At 39.1% G+C, this 20447-nt stretch overlaps 1 protein-coding gene and 4 pseudogenes across 2 annotated transcripts in view; 2 read left to right on the top strand and 3 right to left on the bottom strand.

The window, feature by feature from the left end:
• The window catches only part of ARFGEF2 (ADP ribosylation factor guanine nucleotide exchange factor 2), a 58256-nt gene extending 42372 nt beyond the window's left edge, over positions 1-15884 (top strand). The window contains exons 27-34 of one of the 2 annotated variants that reach the window (XM_023534049.1): positions 351-489; positions 594-648; positions 1677-1791; positions 4600-4730; positions 8722-8890; positions 9827-9965; positions 11555-11672; positions 12230-15884. In XM_023534049.1, the coding sequence (XP_023389817.1) occupies positions 351-489; positions 594-648; positions 1677-1791; positions 4600-4730; positions 8722-8890; positions 9827-9965; positions 11555-11672; positions 12230-12406 (1043 nt within the window). In that variant the 3' untranslated portion in view covers positions 12407-15884. The remainder of the gene's footprint in view (positions 1-350; positions 490-593; positions 649-1676; positions 1792-4599; positions 4731-8721; positions 8891-9826; positions 9966-11554; positions 11673-12229) is intronic. The other variant, XM_023534048.1, reaches the window with a different exon arrangement.
• LOC111743652 lies at positions 3451-3569 on the bottom strand (annotated as a pseudogene).
• On the bottom strand, positions 6277-8712 carry LOC111743628 (annotated as a pseudogene).
• Positions 15885-17129: 1245 nt separating the features above from the next.
• On the top strand, positions 17130-17248 carry LOC111743657 (annotated as a pseudogene).
• A 152-nt stretch (positions 17249-17400) lies between these two features.
• Positions 17401-17963, bottom strand: LOC105296074 (annotated as a pseudogene).
• Positions 17964-20447: the final 2484 nt, after the last annotated feature.

The raw sequence follows: 20447 nt of genomic DNA, 5'->3' as shown, positions 1-20447 counted from the left end.
TACCAATATAGCAAAAGTTTAAAAAGTAGTGTTTAAGTGACTAAAGTTTTAGAAACACTGTTCTAATATTTTTTATCTTCTTTTACCATTTCTCATACAAGAACCCAGTTAGTTAGGTAGCAAAATGTTAACCTTCCCTCCCTAGCAATAAAGCTATGATAAACGATTTTACCTCTTTATAGCCTACTTAAGCTAAAAATTTTAACACTGTCTGTAGCAATGCTTCGTTAATTGAAAGCCTACAAACCCACCAGTTCATAGTCTCCACCTCACAATATGAGGTATCAATGATGTGGTTGGAATCAAAACAGCAGTTGAAGTTTAATGATAGATGCTGTTTTATTTTGCAGATAATGAGCAGTTGGCTCGATCAGGTACGAATTGCTTAGAAAACTTAGTAATATCAAATGGAGAGAAATTCAGTCCTGATGTCTGGGATGAAACGTGCAATTGTATGTTGGATATTTTCAAAACAACCATCCCACATGTGTAAGTGTTAATGTGATTATTGTTATTTATTTTTATGTTCAGTGTATGTCTTAAAACTCTGGGTTGCCTTTTTGGTCATTTTTCTTCTCTTGCATTCCCTCAAGTTTGCTGACGTGGAAGCCTGTAGGAATGGAGGAAGATTCATCAGAAAAACATTTAGTAAGACATTCTTTTTTTGGGTTCTGTTTTCTCTGATCTCATATTATAGTAAAAAATTAAGCAGCCCAAAGATTTTGTGCTTTCCTGATGGGAAGTAAGTAGAAAAAGTTATAATATCTAATAACTATATATGTTCATTAACATATTTTTTGAAAGTGCAGAAAAGTGTTAAGAAAATAAGTCACCTCACTCAATAAAAACCAGAAAACATTTCTAGTTTTTTCTTTATATGGCTGTGAACGTGTAACTCACACGTTTGAAACTTGGGCTCACTTGGCACATAATGTATTAATATTGTGAGCATTTATCCATATTCTTCAATATTCTCTAAGAACAGCCTTTTTAGTGGCTGCACATTATTTTAATTAGTGAATTCTCCCTTGTTGGACAGGTCAGTTTTAGTATTTCACTGGTATAAATAACACTGTAGTATAATTATCTTATATAAAGAGTGTTCTCCTCTCCACTAATAAATTAGTTTTTATTTTTTGTGTGAAGTCACACTAAGTTTTCATTCAACTCTCACTTAAAAATCCTTTGGTTTACAAGGGGGTTTGTAATACTCACTTCTATTCTCAAATAACTATAAGGCCATTAGGTTTTCAAAGGCATTTGGGATATAACAACTTAACAATGAAGCCCATTATTTAAACATGTTCTGCTTTTTAACTCTGTCTTCTGCTGTCAACTTAAAAAGCTATCTGTTGCGCTAGTTTATTTTTTAACTTGATCTCATTGAAAATCGGTCACACTCATTATTAAATCATATATATCAAGAAATGACCTCTAAATTAGAATAAGAGAATATGAAGTTTTAATGGAGGGAAAGAAATAATTGACATTCATAATCTCTTCTGTACAGCCTCAGAGAAGTGCCACATTAAACATGCAGTATAATTTTACTTCAAGCTGAGCAAGACACTTAAATTCAGGCTGGGCCCAGTGTTAAAACAGGAAGCTCTCTGCCCAGGTACTGAATCATGGATGAAGAGTGGTGAACATTGTATTTCTCTCTGGTTTATTTTCAGGATGTAGATCTAGACCGCCAGTCTTTAAGCAGCATAGATAAAAATGCCTCTGAGAGAGGCCAGAGCCAACTTTCTAACCCAACCGATGAGAGCTGGAAAGGTAGATCATATGCAAGTAAGGCCACTTTTTTATTGTTTTCATTTATTTTTATTTATTTTAAATGGGTAATACATTTATGTGATTCGGATATTCAGAAGATACAAAAGGGTAAACGTGATAAGTCTTTCTTCCACTCCTGTGCCTCAGTCTGCCAATCCCTTCCCTGTGACAGCCAAGTCATCAGTTTCTTATGTACCTTTCTAGAGACATTTGTTCATATGCAAGAAACGCATATCCATATATCCACACAAATATATCTATATTTATTTATGAATTCTCTCCTTTGTATGTGAATTGTAGAATACTATGCATTATTCTTTTTTCACTTAGTGTACTTAGCAGTCATTCAAAATCAGTACCTAAAGGGCTTTCTTTTTTACTATTGGATATTATTCAAGGATGTAGATGTACTGTTATTTGCTTAATTGGGTTTCTACTAATGAACATTGATATCATTCCCAATTATTTTTGTTACAATCAATACTATGTCGAATCGCCTAATGTATGTGTCACTTGTGCGTTTATCTGTACAATACATTTTCAGAAATAGGATTGATTGCTGGGTTAACAGATCGGTGCATTAGCCATTTTGACAGATAATTCCCAGAATGCTTCCCGTTAAGGTTGTGCCTGTTCACATGATCTTTGGGAACACCTAGGTAATATTTGGTATATTTGGAGTCGTTTTAATTTGCAGCCTTCTAATTATGAGCGAAACAGCCATTTTTCATGTGTTTAAGAGCCATTTGTTTTCATAATCTTTGCTCATTTTATGTTGATTGTTGCTCTTTTTTTTTTTTTTTTTTTTTTTGGTTTTGGGGGAGACTTTTATGTGTTAGAGATCCCTTTTCTGGATATGAGTTTCAAATTACTTGTACCCATTTGTGTCCTAATGTTGCTTATGGTATGTTTTACTATCTGTCATTTAAAAAAATAGATTTATCTGTCACTGTGAGTCAGGCACCGTATAATATGCTTCATGAGTGTGACTCACGAAGGTGCTGTTTTAGATTTGAGTGAACTGGGACTTAGACTGATGACATGGCTCACAATATGTACTAGAGTTGGGATTCAGACACACTGTTGGCTGAGAAATCAGAAATGTCCTGGTGAGTCTGGTCTTTTTAAAGTCCCTGTGCCCCATTGTTTTTCATCATATCAGGCCCACCCTCTTGCCAACATGCCAGGCTGTTGGTGTTCACATTGATGTTAACCTCTCAAGCAGCTCATTAGACAAAGCCATGCATGGTCACCAGTATCTTTCAAAGGCGTAAACCACAATCACCTTTGAAATCCATTCAAAAGGCACCATGTTGGAGGCCGATGCACGGTTTCTTAGTGACTGCATCACAGCCAGTTTCTCTAGTTTCCTTCCAGTGTCCTGTGAGATAATGAGCTCCGTTTCCTCATCAGCTCCAGTTAAAGAAGTTGGCTCGTATGTAGGGGGCACCTGTAGAGCCATTCTCAGTAGCACAGCATCTGTCTTCTGAGAGAGGCCTGGGACTTGAGAGTCCCGCCATCCAGCAGCAACAGCGCGTTGTTTCTCCCCGTCTCCCGTCTCAGCCTCCCTTCTGGGCTTAAGCTCAGCGAGTGGAGCAGCAGGCAGAATCTCTTACCACTTGCATTGTTTTCTTTCCTTCTTTTTCTTTTCTTTTCTTTTTTTTTTCTTTTTTACGCCTACAGCACCTGATGTTCCTAGGTGGTCTCCCATTCAAGTACTAAGGAGGCCCAACCCCGCTTAACTTCTGAGATCAGACGGGATCGGGCGTGTTCAGGGTGGCATAGCCTTAGACTCTTTCCTTCTTTTAATTTTTGGTCCAAGATGGTGTAATTGAAGTGACATAGGTTATAGCATTGCAACTCCACTGTATTCTTTTTTAATTAAAGCTAATTCTGCATGGCGATTTTATATACACATATAATTTCACACCTGCTTTCAAAAACTTGAAAATGACCCAATCTCCTTGCTTGCCATCACTAAACGCTTCATTTAATGTTTTCCACATTCTGATTCTATAACGAAAAGTTGAATAAGAAATCTCTGCTTTTACTATAGTCACATCAACCAACACTTTTGAAGTGCCTGACATGGGCCGCCTCTGAGTCCAGGGATTGAGAAGAAAAGATGCATGTGACACTAGTCAGAGTCTGGTCAACTGGCAGAAACCACACCAGTAATTTGAACAGGGAGAATTCCACATGAAGAATTGGTAACTAGTCAAAGGTGGCTAATCACTGAAAGAGGTAGAAGAGGACTCTTGAGGGTTATAAAAGTAGAAAATGGAGAAAGCAGTACTACCTCCAGGGCAGACAGAAAGTGATCCAAAAGTTAAATGAGCTCCACCACTCACGACTGAGATTCAGATCTTTTTGGAGAATCTGGCCACTGCAGGAACCCGTGGCCACCTGTGGCTAGGACACAGTCTAGAATTGATCTAGAGGAGTGGCCCATTGTTTGGCAGACAAATTTGCTGGGGTTTATGGGACTTGCATAGCTTGCTTCCTCCCCTTCTTCAGGTCCTTGCTCAAATGTCACATTTTCAGAGAGACCAGCTTGTTTAAACTTGCACCCCACCCTGCCACCACCCCTACCTTATCTCCACTCCTACCATATGTCCTCCTCATATGACATATTCTAACTTATACTTAAATATCTTGTTTATTGTCTTTTTCTGCCACGGGAACAGGGATTTTTGTCAAATTTATTCATTTTGGCCAGCCACAGCATTAAGAACTATGCTGGGCACATGGTAGGAGCCCAGCGAATATTTATCCACTACTGGCTGAATCATTATTAGGGTTAATCTTTATCATCTAATGTAGATCAGAAACTGTTTGCCAGCCTCCTCATCAAGTGTGTGGTCCAGTTGGAATTGATACAGACCATTGACAACATCGTGTTCTACCCTGCAACGAGCAAAAAGGAAGATGCAGAGCACATGGTTGCTGCCCAGGTAATAAGAGCAGGCTCGAGAAGGGCATCCTTGTCTGCGGGAAGGTCGCTCACGTGCAGTGGTTTGCTGGAGCCAGCTTGTACTGGCTTGCAAGAGCCCATCATGCTCATCTCTTCCCAGCTGCGTGTTCAGCATCATATTGATAGCATGAAGTTGACCATGATGAGAGTATTTATACCAAAGAAACCAGCAAACACTAAAAATCAGGACTTCTTTTTTTTTTTTATTCCTCAGAGAGTTAACTTACCAGTATACCACTGCTCAGATGCCTCCCCCTGAGTGCTATTAATCACAAGGACTGTTCCTTATAATTGGTATATAATTTAGCCATAAATGAGAGGGAAATGGATGTGGATAAAGATACCAGTCTTCTCTAAGAAAGTTGACTTTTTTGTTTTGTATATGCAGTCTTCCGTGTACATGGTATTCTTGGAGACAGAGAATTGAGTGTCCAAAATAATATGGACAGTACCTTATTGCAAACTTAAGTGCCTCGGGGACTCGCAGGTCCTGTGAGTGCGCAGCAGGCTGGGTGGGACTGTGGCAGGAGCTCCCAGCTCCAAGGCATGTTGCTGTCGGGGGGTCTAGTCTTGACAGTCTTCCCATTTTTCAAGAGGAGCCAGAATCAAGATTTTTTTCATATAAGAAATAACCCGTTTATTAAATGCAATAATTACTGATGAACAAAATACATCTGTGGGCCGAATCCAGCCCAAAGGCTGTCTTTTTTTGTTTCTTTGTTTTTTAAGTGTTCAATATTTAGTGTATTCACAAAGTTGTGCAAACATCACCACTGTCTAATTCCAGAAAATTTTTTCACTGTGAAAGGGGGTGCCCTAGCCAGCAGCACTCACTTCCTATTCCGTCTCACTCCAGCCCTTGGCAACAACCAGTTGACTTTCGATCTCTATGGATTCGCCTAATGTGGATAATTTATATTAATGGAATCATATGTGAGCTTTGGCATCTGGCTCCTTTAACTTAGTTTTCTAGGTTCATCCATATTGTAGCATGTATCTGTGCTTCATTATTCTATAAAAAACTGATCAATATTCCATTGTATGGCTTATCCCACCCACATTCTGTTTATCCATTCATCAGTTGATGGACATTTGGATTGTTTCCATAGTCTGGCTGTTATGAATAATTCTGCTATGAACATTTGTACACAAGTTTTCATTTGGACATATGTTTTTCATTCTCTTGAGGATATATCCAAGAGTGAAATTGCGGAGTGGGTCATACGGTACTATGTTTTACCGTTTTGAGGAATTGACAGACCATTCTCAAAGCAGCAGAACTCTTTTACATCCCCATCAATAGTGTATGAAAGTTTCAGTTTCTCCACTTCCTCACCAGTGGTGTTTATTATCTTTTTAGAAAATTTTTTGGTCATCCCATTGGTGTGAAGTGGTGTCTCATTGTGGTTTTGATTTTCATTTCCCTAATGACTGATGATATTGAGCATCTTTTGTGTTTCTTGGCCATTTCTGTATCTTTGGAGAAAGATCTATTCAAATCCTTTGTCCACTTTTAAATTGGGTTATTTATCTTTTTATCATTGAATTGTAAGAGTTTCTATATATATTCTTTTTTTTTTAATGATTTTTATCAATACGTGATAAAATCTGTATTCCACTGCACTGAGTTTAAGCAAATATCATCCAGTGTCAGAAGAGATGCAGGGTGATCATTTAGTGACCAAGTAATAGCATCATGGAAATTTTCAATTTATTTTAAAAAATTGTCAAGTTTCAATAATTAAGGTAAGCTTCGTCTCTCTATATAAACTTCCATTTGGCTTATACAGTTCCATTTTATCCAGCCGGAAGCTCTGAAAGAGCCAGTCCCATTTTCTTCATTGATACAGCAGTGTCAAACAGTCACAACACTCACATAGAGTTTTAGCTTGCACCCACGTTTCTCCCAGACATAGGCTCTGACGTCTGACCAGTACTTCACAGGAGTCTGGGTATTGGTTCACTGCACGAGCCATTTGTTCCTTGAGGTCTTTCTCCTCAGTAATGGGTACCACCAACATATTATCATATCTGTAATACCCTCCTGAGATACAATTCCTTAGTCCTTTTATCATCTCTTGATGTGTAATCTTAAACTACTGTCCTGGAAAGAGGAGGGTGGCCATGACAACAGCTTTGGAGTGGGTATGAATCACTCTGCCCGCTCCTCATTGTGTAACTCATATAAAGAGGAGTGCTCTGGCTTTTTTTCCCCATTCTCACATGGCACAGGTCTGCTATGTCCTGTCCACTGATGTTACAAACAGACATGTCTTCAGGCTGAGTTGTTCCTTTTGCCCTCCTGAAGGAGCAATGTAGATTTCATTGCCATGCTTCAAGCTAACTCCTCCTCCAGTCCCAGTGACCCAGCCCAAATATTAAAACTGTTTGTAAAGCTCTGGGATCAAGTGTCTTGCATGTTCCTTGTCCTGTGTGCCACATCACTGCAAGCAACAGTCACCTTTTGGAGTGGGACAGCCAGACATGGCCAGGACCAGGGGGACCCCTTCAATATTCTTGATATTAAGCCCTGATCAGACATATGTTTGCAACTATTTTCTCCTGTTCTGTGCAATGTCTTTTCAGTTTCTTAATTGTGTCCTTTGAAGCACATAAGTTTTCGATTTTGATTAAGTCCAAGTTACCGTTTTTCTTTAGTCACTTGTACTTTTAGTGTTATGTCTAAGAAAACATTCCCTAATTCAAGATCACAAAGATTTAGGCCTATGTTTTTTCTTAAGAGTTTTATAATTTTGGCTCTTCCACTTAGGTCTTTGACCCATTTTTGAGTTAATTTTTCTCTGTGATGGGAGACAGAGTTTACCTTCATTTTTTTGCACATAGATATCCAGTTGCGCCAGCACAATTTCTTGTAAGGACTATTTTTCCCCAATAAATTGTTGTGGTACCCATGTTGAAAATTACTTGACCATAAATATAAGGATTTGTTTCTGGACTCTCCGTTCTGTTCCACTGATCTATACATCTGTCTTTATGCCAGTTCTACATTGTCTTGATTACTGTGGCTCTTTGTCAAGTTTTGAAATTTGAAAATGTGAGTCTTCCAACTTTGTGCTGCTTCCCTCCCCCGCCCCCCAATTTTTATAAGAGTTTATTTGAGCCAAACTGATGACATTGCTGAGAAGCAAGATCTAGGATACTCTTTTTTCAAGATCATTTTGGCTACTGTGTGTCACTTGTATTTCCATATGAATTTTAGGATCAGCTTGTCAGTTTCTGCAAACAAGTCAGCTGGGATTTTGATATTAGGCCCTTGGGATTGTGGTGGATCTATAGATTAATTAGGAGAGTATTGCAAACTGCCCCTTTTGTCCTTTTGTAACCTCTGGCTTACAAGGAGGATGGAATCCATTCCTAGCGGGCTTAAGAAATATAAAATCCCTAATAATGTCTCCCATTTTAGGCATCGTGTTCAATAAAAATTTCTAGCATTTCATACATATTTTTATGAGTTATTTTCTTCACATTCAAAAACACAGTTATTGAATTTATTAAGTTCATTAATCGCCTGATGAAGTTAAAGACACTGCTTGGGCTTTGCTTAACATTTTCTGTCTTTCATTAGGTATGTTTTGAAACTTACATCTTCTCTCACATATACTGCAGTTTAATTTTCTCATTTTTCAATTTCTTTATGAAATAAAAAGAGGACATTGCAATCCTGTAGTGAAATAATTGGAGAAATACATACTTCCGTTTATGCAATGAAGGCAATGCAGACAAAACTGGAACTCTGGCCAGCAAAGCCCACCATCATTCAAAAGCTTAATATATTCTCTCACTAGCCAATGAGCAGAGTCTAAAAGGAAAATAGTTCAGGGTGTCTAGGAATGAAGTGTATCTTATACAGAGGATGACTCTTAGAGAGTTATGACTGTCTTTATCTGATATTACAATGTCGACAACCACTCCATCTTCTTTACTTGGTTCTCCCATCCTCCCCTTTCTAGCAAGACACGCTGGATGCAGATATCCACATAGAGACGGAGGATCAGGGCATGTATAAGTGCATGTCTTCCCAGCATCTCTTCAAACTGTTGGACTGCTTGCAGGAGTCCCATTCATTCTCAAAAACCTTCAACTCCAATTATGAGCAGCGGACTGTCCTGTGGAGAGCAGGTAAGGACACACAGTAGATAGGACAGGAGGCCACATTGGTCATCATTCTAAAGCATGAAAGCCTTTGAGAGATCCCTGATATTGTAAACATAGCTGGAATAACTTACCAGGTATTTTCTTGCTTGAAGGAGAAAGAAAGGAGATGCTAGATAAATTTCATCCCAGTACCAGGAATGTTGCCTGGCATGGGAGATTCTCAGTAAATATTTGATAGAAAAACATTGAAAGTTAGAGAATTAAATTGATGTAGCAAGTCAATAAATTTTACATTAGATTAAAATTGTATAGTTAAATATGACATAATAAGTATGATAGGCCAGGAGAAACAGAAAGCATTCATACATTTTCTGAGACTTTTAGGGGTTCTCTCTTCCCCACCTCCAAAAATAAATACACAAATCCTGGGGTGATGATGAGAGGCTCATTTTTTTTTAACTTTGCACAAAAGTGATACTTGATATAATTTTTGTATTGTTACCAATACTTTAATTTTATCCCCAAATGCCTATTTTAACCCCCAATTTAAAAATCTCATTTTTCTCTACAACTTTAAAATATCTAGATGTTTTATGTCTATAATAAGGTTTGCTTATGAGAGTGGTTTACACATCTCTGTGATTGATTGGTAATGCTTTGTTTAAGAAAACATATTCTTATATGTGCTTTATGAAAAAAAAACCTTGAGCTATTACAGTTGAGAAGATGAAACAAATGGCTTCACCAGCCAGAGAACAGTCTTAAGTGGAGAACAGTTTAGGGCAGTGAGGAATAAAGTGTATCTTGTACAGAGGATAAGCCGTCATAACTGCCTTTGTTTGCTATCACAGTTGAGCTGTGTTAAGAATGCTCAATGTTTCAGTAGTGCCTAAAATAACTAGATTAGATTCCCATATGATTTCTCAGCATTAACTTAGATATGGACTATCTGATCTCTAGGTTTTAAGGGCAAGTCCAAACCCAATCTTCTAAAACAAGAAACCAGCAGCCTGGCCTGTTGTTTAAGGATCCTGTTTCGCATGTATGTCGATGAAAACCGCAGGGATTCCTGGGAAGAAATACAGCAGCGACTTTTAAAGTAAGAAAATTGGTTTCTGACTAAATTTCTTATCTGTAATACACAAAATGCATCACGACAGTACTGTGAATTGAAAAGGGTCGGAGAACAATAGCTGCACACCGCGGCCCTCTCGAACTGTTTTCCTTTTTGTTCTTTCCTTCTGTGTGGTGACTTTCCTGTTTCACTCTTCTTAATGCGGGACCTCATTTCTTTCATTCCTAAGTTTCTAAAGGTCCAGAAACATGGGCAGTGAAAGCTCAGAGTCAGCAGGCCTGGAGTGAAGTCCTTGCTACATTCTTTTCAGAGCACTGTCAGCTCTAACATCCCATCATTCCTTCTTTTCAAGAGGAATGGATTAGGATCACACAGATACCAGGGCGTACTTACTTTGATTATGCAGAAATGCAGCAATGGAGAGACAGGGGGTGCCCTTGAGAGATCCCCAGACTGAAGTCTATCTTTGCCACCAGCTTTTTGGGCATCCGAGCAAGATACTTATGTCTGGGCCTCCCTTTACTCCTTTAAGATCGAAAAGCAGTAAGGCGCATGCTGTTCCTGTGCATCTGTGTGATGGGACATGCGCTTTCCGGCACTGCTGGCGGGGAGGGTACAGTGACAGGATCTTTCCGGAAGTCACATGGCATCGTACATCAGGAGCCTTAAAATGTTCAGTCTCTTTCTTTGAGTCAGTAAGTCCACTATTTTGGAATCTATTTAAGAAAATATCTTAGAAATAGGAGCCAGGATTCCTACACAGAATATTCATTGCAGACTTACTTATAAAGAGAAAATATGTGAAACAGCTCAACTGTGAAATGGGTAAGTAAGTTATGGTATAACTTAACGATAGAATTATATTATGCAGCCATTACAAGTGAAGTTTTTAAAAAGTAATTTTCCTTGACATGAAAATCAAAGTTTCACCAACACCACCACAACAGAAACCCAGGATGTAAAGCTATATATACTTAAAATTTTCAATAATTTTTTTTAATCATAGACAAAAAAGTGGAAAGAAATATGCCAAAATATTGTCATGTGTTCCTTAAGATGATGGAATTATGGGCATTTTTTCTCCTTTATAACTTTATAAACTTTTCAGTTGTCTTACATTGTGAATATATGACCAACAAGTCACAGACTGGAAAAGGAATTGAAGGGGACACCAGTAGCTCACTTTAACTTAAATCAAGTCCAAAAGAGAATTTCCTACGTAGTCTCATGAAATTTCTCTAAAGAAGATACATAAATGTGAAGTCGTTAGCATTTTTTCTAAGAATGAGCAACTGTATGTGATAAGAGAAAGGCGGTGTGTAACTGGATAGTAAGCGCTTGGGCAGCAAACACTGATTGAGCCCTAGCTATGTGCCAGGTCTGAGCTCGGCTAATGCTCAACATACTCATTTTATTTAATCTTCACAACAGCCTCTTGAGTTTGGTACAGTTATTTATCCCCATTTTACAGCGGAGGAAACAGGCTTGGATTTGTTCAAGATGAGCAGGTGCTCAGTAAATACTCATTGCAAGAATCAGAAGTCCTCCATTCTGGTAGAATGTGAGCTGTTAAGCTTTTGTGTGATATGCCTCTCCTTCTCTGATTCTTCTAGTGTGTGCAGTGAGGCTCTTGCCTATTTCATCACGGTGAACTCTGAAAGCCATCGAGAGGCCTGGACAAGTCTCCTGCTGTTACTTCTAACAAAAACCCTCAAAATAAGTGACGAAAAGGTATAAACAAGTAAACTGTAATGGCTCCACTAGGACACAGGTTTGGGTAGACTTTTTTCTCAGAGTTAGAAGTAACTATTTTCTCAATTCTTCTGAGGATAGTAACATAACTAGCACCATTCTAGATGCATTAGAGAAGTTAATTCATTATAAACAATTAGGTTATTGGGGCTTTTTCTCTCAAAGAATCCCCGTTGAGAAAGGCTGAAGTTGAAACCATGCATATTGCTTGCTATTAAACAGCTACGGTGGTTTTCAATGTGACTGTGTTGGGAGAGAGGGTTGAGATTGCGAAAAACTGGTTTAGAGCTGAGAACTTGCTTTACTAAAATGAAAATTGACTTTAGTAGCAAGATTATCCACCAATAATTTGTGTTTGGAGTTAAATATAATTAAAAGATTTTAATTGGCAGATTTTTTTGCACCATCTTTCTACTAGCAGGAAAAAGTACCAATATTGCAAGAAGTTCCAGGGTGAGATGAATACTTTTGAAAAACTAGTAACAAAAAATAGTTACATGTCTAATTTTATCTCTCTCCTTCTTTCCTATCTGAAGTTTAAAGCACATGCTTCAATGTACTACCCCTACTTGTGTGAAATTATGCAGTTTGACCTGATTCCTGAGCTCCGAGCAGTTCTGCGGAAATTCTTCCTACGAATAGGTGTTGTGTACAAAATATGGATTCCAGAAGAGCCATCACAGGTACCAGGGACCCTGTCACCAGTGTGGTAGCCCGGGCCACTGCTGCTTCTTTGCAGAATGTTCACCATGCCACCTCTGCCTGGCACATCTGAAGGATCAGATCATAGAAATAAGGAGTCAGCATCTTGGAGCTCAGCGTGGCCTGGATAAAGATGGCCTCTACGCTGGTCCCATCAGAGTTCCTAACTAAGGCGTTGTGGTATTTCATTAAACTGTTGCTTACCCAGTTAACATAGTAGGTGGGGAGTCTGTTTCATCTCTGTCATTCCATTTTACTGTCAAATCTGTCACTGCATACACCGTCATTTTCTAGTAGAGTCCCATGACTGGCTGTAAACATTTCATCAGAGGAAGTCACTCTCCTTGAAAATGCTGAACATAGCTGTATAGGTTCGTGATTATTAGAGAGTATGTTAATAAAATTTCTCGTAATGGCTAAGTGCCACCTAAAATATGCTGGGTTTTTTGTTGTTGTTTGAGTGCGTTAGAGAAGTTTGAGTGTTTTTGTCAGTTGTGAGTCAGCTGTAGTTAGATTAGTTTGGGGGAAGGTAGGGGACAGAAGGTGTTTTATCCCGTTTTGTTTATGTCTGAGTCATTTTTAAAGTATTTCGCAAAAAGATGTTGAATATTGATTGAAGGCAGAGTTTAGTAATTAAGTTAGAATTAAGAGCTTGCAAGGTTAAAAAAAATGTAGTGCCTCCTGACTCCCTGTTTTAGTGACTTGGGGAGAAAATGTCTGTAGGAAAAAGTAAAAAATTTAACGAAGATTATTAGCCTTCCTTGAAGTAAGTATTTGTGGTGGATGGGTATTAAATTAAAATTTCCAGAATACATTGTCCATCTCACACACCCTGAAATCTAATATATGATATAGTAATTTAACAGAGTTAATTTATATTTGAGTAAACCTTTTATTTTTTATCTCAGAATAGTGAGTGTACCAATTGTTAGTATCCCTGCTTTGCACAGGCCCCATTAAAGGGCCCTCAAGAGAAGGGTTGCTCCCTAAGCCTCCTTGGCCACATGTCATGAGTCGGACCAGAATAGACCTGTGCTGTAGCGGGGCCAGTGTAGCTGAACTGTGACCATGGCGGGAGGTGGCGTTTGCCCAGTGCATCTGTTAATTTGAGCCTAGGAGCTGAATTCTTTGGGAAGGTTAGATTCTGAGGCCCTTTTTATGTTAACGATGGTGCAATACTCTTAGCTGCAGTAGAAATGAATTCTGATGCAGCTTATGTAAAGGTAGGCAGTATACAAATACAGCCAGAAGCCTGCAAGCAGTATATTTCGAAGCTTAATTTATTCCGAGTCAGTGAGAAAGAGAACACAGAATTCATTCTCTGCCCTCTCACCCACTGCTCACCTCGAGCAGCATTCAGCGTTAGAAGAAGTGTTACACAGAGTTATGAAAACATTCAGACTTCTACCTATGCCCTTTAGTCCTGTAAATTGGGTTGTATTGATGTCAACTCTGGTGCCTTAGAAGTTAGTAAGTTGGGAACCTATCTATAAAATTAGATATTTTTTCTTTATAGAGAAGGATTTCTGGTGCTTTTGTTTACTAAGAAACCAATTTCTTAAATTTTTTTTGTTTTTAACAGCCTTGAGAAATGTTTGATTTGGGCCAGCAGTACTGTCTACTTTTTTCTTTCCCCAAAAATGTTTTAATTTCTTTACCAAAGAAAAAATAAAGAGGTTTATGTTTTTACATTATTTATATACATTTAAGAGGAGCTATATAATTTAGCAGGAAGGGACCGCGAAAGAGTATTTCATTGTGAATGGAAAATGTTAGCACATTTGACTGACTTGTCCTGAATCCGTTACGTCTTTACACTGCAACGTGGAAGCTACGTTCTGAGACTTACTCCCTGGTACTATGGTTCATCACAACCTCAGTCAGTCAGTCGTCTCCATCAACATTTGTACTAAAGGTGTAAATGAGGAATACACATGTTCATTACATTTTCTGTACAGCTGCATCCCTCATTGCGATTTTTCCTTTCCTTCTGAAGTTGTCATGTGACATTTTCTTCATCAAATGTGACTGCAAGACTTTTCCAGTATATTATTGCCTTCTCTTTAATTTTTGCCTCCTCTTGCAGAATGAAAAATGCATAAGTTATTTTCTTACTTGCTGAAACATTCAGGTTTTAATTTCTTTTTAGCTTTGTCTTTTAAACGATTCAGTTTTCTGAATGAGGCATTTGAATTGTGCCAGCGTGGACCTTTGAAAACTGGATGTAAAACCATTTAGGGTAATTTTTCTTGTCGGCAGACCATGACGTACAGAGGAAATCCCTTACCTCCAATAATAAGCCATTCAGCTTAAATTCTACTTTGTGAGTAAATCTATTCTGTCTCATGGTAAATGTGGCTTGTGCCACTCAAACACTAGTGAAAAGGGTATGTATGACTGCAGCACCAGGCCAGGCCACCATTTGTTAACAAAGTCATGGGGAAGAGTAAAGTATTTACAAGGCCTTATTTCTTTCTCAGAATGCTTTAAATGTTGATTATATGTGCTGGGTCTCTAGAGAAGTTTATCATTTGTTACAATACTACTGCTTTGAGCAATTTTGTTTTTCTTTATTGTCCTTTATGGAAATCACCAGCTTTGGTATCTTAACAACAAACGGATGGGAAATTTTATTTCTAATATGCATCTTTAGAGTCAAATACACTTTTTCCCTGATACTTCTTGCATACAACCAAAGAACATATGTTATGGAAATTGTGTAATATCTGGAAACACAACATTTTCCTCTGACAGGTGACTTTTGTACAAAATGCAAAAAAAGAAAAAAAAAACACTTTTTTGTTGTCCTTTTGTGATTATGGCTATACATTTAGTAATCTTTAATAGTTATTAAAAGTTATTAAAGGAACCTGTTGACAAATGCAAGTATGACCATCTGATTCAAATGTTTGTTGTTACGATGCAAATGGATATTTATTTAAACAGAAGCTGGATTCTCAATACTTCATTTTCTGATTTCTGTTTCAATATTTGTGTTAAGGTAGACATAGCTTGAACTCAAGTGAAATCCTGGAGTTTTACCATCAGCAGCTTTGTAGTTTGAGAAACAAAAAAAACAAAGCTGAATATTTAAAAGAGTGATTATATCTGGAAATCCTTGCTCTCAAACAAAAAGACACTCATCAAAAGTATAGTTTTTCTGTGTTCTAATTTTTTTTTCATTTTATCTGCATATTTGCATCAAATATTTCTTTATGTGCAAAATATATGTTTTACATCCTTAAAATGCCTAAAAGTTAGTAGCTACTTTTGTTTAATCTCTACACGATGATTAAGTGCATTTAATATTGGTAATTTAATGAAAAGCATTCCTTGCCCAATGGATGTATACATTTTTGAAAGAATAAGCAGAATTATATAATATGAAATGCTATGTAAAGTTTTCTATGTGAAAATATTATGTATAATACTGTTAAAATATCCCATGCTTTAATCAGGTCATAAATCAATAAAGTTTTAAAAAGTAAAGCTGTTTTTAATGTAGTAATTAATGTATATATATAGATCAAGCCAGAGTTTTGAGTTAGTTTGTTCTTACAGAAGGTATAAACTTACAGCAAGTATATAATTATTAATGAGATAATATTAAGTATGGGTTTTAATTTTTTAAATTAAGATTCTCCTCTTTCTCTTCCCTGCCCCACATGAAAGGGGAAAAAATCCAATCTTAAGATTCTTATCTCTTGAATCTACCTTCATTCATTCATTGGTTTGATCAGTGCGTGAGTTTCCAGGAAAAGACATAAATCCCCTCTTGCTGGCACTGAGGTCCAGATGACAAGGAAGACTCCCAGGGTAGCCCACTGGTCACTGGCTGGGAGGTCATTCTGAAGTCGCACATATGAAGATGATAAACTCTAGGCTTGGCTTTACTGCCTCTAAATTCAAAATCCATTCTTTCTGAAATAGTCTGAAGTTGTAAATCATTATCATACTTAAAATATTCCACTGCTGAAATTAACTAATACATTGTCATCTTTATTAACTCACGAGTGAAACTTCTGTGCGGTACTACATTTCAGGTACTTCTGGTGAGGAACAGAAGGACAACCCTATCTCTTAGAAAGATTTCGAGTCTGTCTCTTCAGAGCAGGTAGTGCCTGGGTTTTATCTAGAGCAGTGGTTTTCAACCTGTACCAACTAGTGGCTTTCAGTCCGGCCCCCAAGGGACACTTAGCAATGTCCTGGAAACTTTTTTGGTTGTCACAACTGGAGTCGGAGGAGCAGAGATTTGCTACTGACATCTAGTTAACAGAGGCCAGGGGTGCTGCTAACCAGCTGCCATCACAGGTAATTACACAGCCCCAATGTCAGTAGCGCTGAGGTGGGAAACTAAAGTGATAACTACAGTGACTTGGTATCGTAGGACCTACAAGTTCGTCTGTGGCAGATACTTTCAGCTTTCTTTGGTCACTTCTGCTTAACCCACTTTATGGAGAGTGTGCCGAGGCTGCTGGATGGGAAGGGCCAGCTCCACCTTATTTACAGCGCTACTTATTTAAGCATTTTGAAAAGTAATTTCAGCATTATGCTGTTTTTGTACTTTGCCAATAGACTGAAACATTTTAGGCAAAAGTACATTTCTTCTTTCAAAAGACCAGAGTGGTTCCCTGAAATTTTTGCAAATCTGTATAACTTGCTTGTTGTCCAGTTTAAGAAATTTGCTAAATTGTCTTTGGGTCAGTTATTTGTATCATGTCTTAAGGGTGTCCAGTCTACGGCCACACCACCCTGAACGTGCCCAATCTCATCTGATCTTGGAAGCTAAGCAGGGTCAAGCCTGGTTAGTACTTGGATGGGAGACCGTGTAGGAAGACCAGGTGCAATAGATGTTTTTTTTAAAAAAAGAGTGTCCAGCTTAGTAAACACAGCTACATGCCCACAGCAAGAGGAGGAGGAGAAAAGGTGGGGACTCCCCAAGGATTCCAGCAAAAATTATTTTCATTTTTTTAAAACTTTTATTAGCATTTATTTTATGCTGAACTTATTCCCAGACCATAAGTTTTTGTTTCTGAGATATCTTTTTCTTCTGTGCAACCTCCTCTTCTGGTTTAGGAACCATCTGCTCTTTCTCAGTGAGGATCATCTCAGTGTGGTGGGGGGAGCTCATGTAGAGGTTCACCTGCCCACAAGCTCTGTATGTTCTGTACTGCATCTTGGGAGCTTTGTTCACCTGGATGTGCTCAGTGACCAGACAGTCTACATCCAAACCCTTAAGTTCAGCATCACTCTCGCACTTTTAAGTATGTGCAGCAAAGATTCAGCACTCTTTTTGGACCACCGACCCCAAATCCAGCCCCACTATTTGGCCCAGGCACACCTACCAACTCCGCCATTGCAACAATGGAATGGCGCCATTGCAACAATGGAATGGCACCATTGCTTCTGTAAAGTGACATCCTTCACATACTTTCTAGCTGTTCAGATATGCATACCCTTGATGGCCTGCACAGTTTCATGAGTGTTCTTAACGTGGACATGACGATTTGAACCTCTTGATTTGCGTGATTTTGTAGGGTTTTCTGGGTCAAGTGAATAGCAGACCATTTTCAAAGGTCACCTCTGGCTGTTTACAAAAAGAGCTAGTATTTTTCTTTAATTCCTGTTTCCAGACAAAAGCCAACTTTTTCTGTTGAACAACTGAAGATTGAGTCTTTAAGGATAATTTTATGTAATAGTCAATTTTCATCTTTCCCAGAGACACTGATCTTTTCATAAAGTTCTAGAGCCTCTTTTTTATTAACCTAATTAAGATTTGCGGTAAAAATTTATCTTGATTTGTCTAATAATTATACGTGTTCTAGTAAACTTCGAATGAATTTGAGCTCAAATAATGGCATATAGATTTTGCAGCAGGCAAAATACCACGCACTACCGGTAGGAGAGGCCAGTGCACAAATCATGGAAGCTGGAAGGAAGAACTTTTTGTGCAGAAGGGTTTGTGCTATCTTTTTTTTTTTTTTTTTTTTCTTTTTTTGGGGGGACGTGAGCAATAAGCAGGCTATATAACTTTTTAAAGAACTAACATTTCCTTTTGGTTTACTGTGCTCCAGACACTAAATGCTTTTCATACAGGAAGTCCTTTAAACCTCACAACAACCCTATGAAGTAGATAGTAATATTAGATCCCCATTTTTTAGTCAAGGTAACCAAGGCCCAGGGAGGCCCACTAAGGCTGCGTACCTGGATCACGAAGTTGAGAAGTGGCGGAGTAAAACTCAGACCCAGACTCTATCTTCAGAGCACACACTTGTCACCATCACACCAACCACACTGCCTCTTGCTGTCACTAGTTAATCTGGGGAAAGGGGCGGGGAAACCAAGCAGGGCGTCCAGCAGAATGTTGAGCTGGTCTCTGAGGAGCCTGCATTCCAAGGCCCATTTGTAAGTTGAGCTCTGGGCGTTGCAAACACCTGACTTAGAAACAATATTTACCAGATCTCTTACACTAGCCTTGTTGGGTCATACCTTGGATCTCGTCGTGGCTAGCATGAATATCTAGAAGTCAAGGAAAGGACCTGCAACCACCAGAGACAATGTCAGAGGAAGTGAGTAGATGCTGGCGCTGAGCCAGGAAGCCCTGTTTCCTCCTTTCTCCCTCTCACCTCTTTCCCACCAGTTCATAAAGTGCCTTTATTTTTCCACTTTCCTGCCCACCTCAAAAGTCACCAATTCATGACCTCTTGGGAGTTTTTACTCGCTCCTGCCTCAGGGCCTTTGCCCTTGCTGTTCCCACTGCCTGGAATGCTCTTTCCCTAGATCATCCCATGGCTGGTTGGTTGCACCATTCCTGGGCTCCAGCCAAATGCTAACTCTTCAGTTGCCTACTTCATGAGTCCTCAGAGCCTACTGCCATCTGCGGTGGTCTGTTTGAGGTCTGTCTCCCCCAGCTAAGATGTAAGCACGTGAGGGCAGGAATCATAGCTGTTTTCTTTCTGACAATCTTATCCGATGGAACATGGGATCAGACACATAGGGGGTACTCAGTGAATTTTTGGTGAAAGAATGTAGGCATTCTTTTTTTCAATGGAAATTCTGAGATGATCATAAAACAGTTCACAAATTGGGGTAAAATAGGTCATTTCCTGTGCTTTCTTGGGTTACTGGCAATTCCACTCTCCATTTGCCTTGCTCAGCTTGAAGAGGAAGCTGCCTCCTGAAGACCCACTTCCCCTACATCCCCACCATGGTGGAAATCAACCCTGGGTACCTGCTTCCCTCAGAGAGTTCTGGAAGGTGTTCAGCCCTTGATTCCATAGGCCACGGGTGCCCAAAGGGCTCTGGTTTTGAAGCTCCACATTCCCAGGACTCTGGTCTCCACCAAAGGAAGAGAGAAAGAGAAGTTTATTCCCCAAGCTGGGCTTCCCTATTAATCATTTTATATGCTCTTGGATTCATTACAAATGTTGGCCAGCTTTTTTTTTTTTTTTCTTAATTTCTGTGACGGCACCTAGCAGCAGAATGATAATGGTAATAATGACTGGATTCTTCATGTGCCAGGCATTTGCTCTGTACACATCGTCCCCTGTAATTCTCACGAGTACTCCATAAGTTACGTACTATTATCATCACACCCCATTTTTTATAGAGGGGTACCTGGGGCTCAGAGAGGTCAGTGATCTTGCCTAAGGCCACGCAGCTAGATCTGAAGGCTGCAGTCTGGCTCCAGATGCTGTCTCTTAAACACTGCCCATATCACCTTTCAGTGCTTGAGGGCCATTAGCACCGGTCCCCATCCTTTTCCTCCACTGCATCCTTGATGCTCCCTTCGGTCCCTCCCTAAGGAGGGATTTCCCCCAAGAGAAGGGCTGTTTTGATGTGTTAGATAGCAGACAGATGTAGATCACCTGAGGCAGGGGTCCCCACCCCCGGGTGGGCCACGACCCTATCTGCTAGGAACCAGACCACACAGAAAGAGGTGAGCAGAGGGCCATCGAAGCTTCATCTGTATTCACAGCCACCCCTCAGCGCCGCATCACCGCCTCAGCTCCATCTCAGATTGTCAGGCATTAAATTCTCACAGAAGCACCA

The sequence above is a fragment of the Pteropus vampyrus genome, unplaced genomic scaffold (assembly GCF_000151845.1).
Source record: "Pteropus vampyrus isolate Shadow unplaced genomic scaffold, Pvam_2.0 Scaffold117, whole genome shotgun sequence".
Taxonomy (NCBI): Eukaryota; Metazoa; Chordata; class Mammalia; order Chiroptera; family Pteropodidae; genus Pteropus; species Pteropus vampyrus.
The sequence above is the reverse complement of the archived record's forward strand: the minus strand, read 5'-3'. Positions and strand labels throughout refer to the sequence as shown.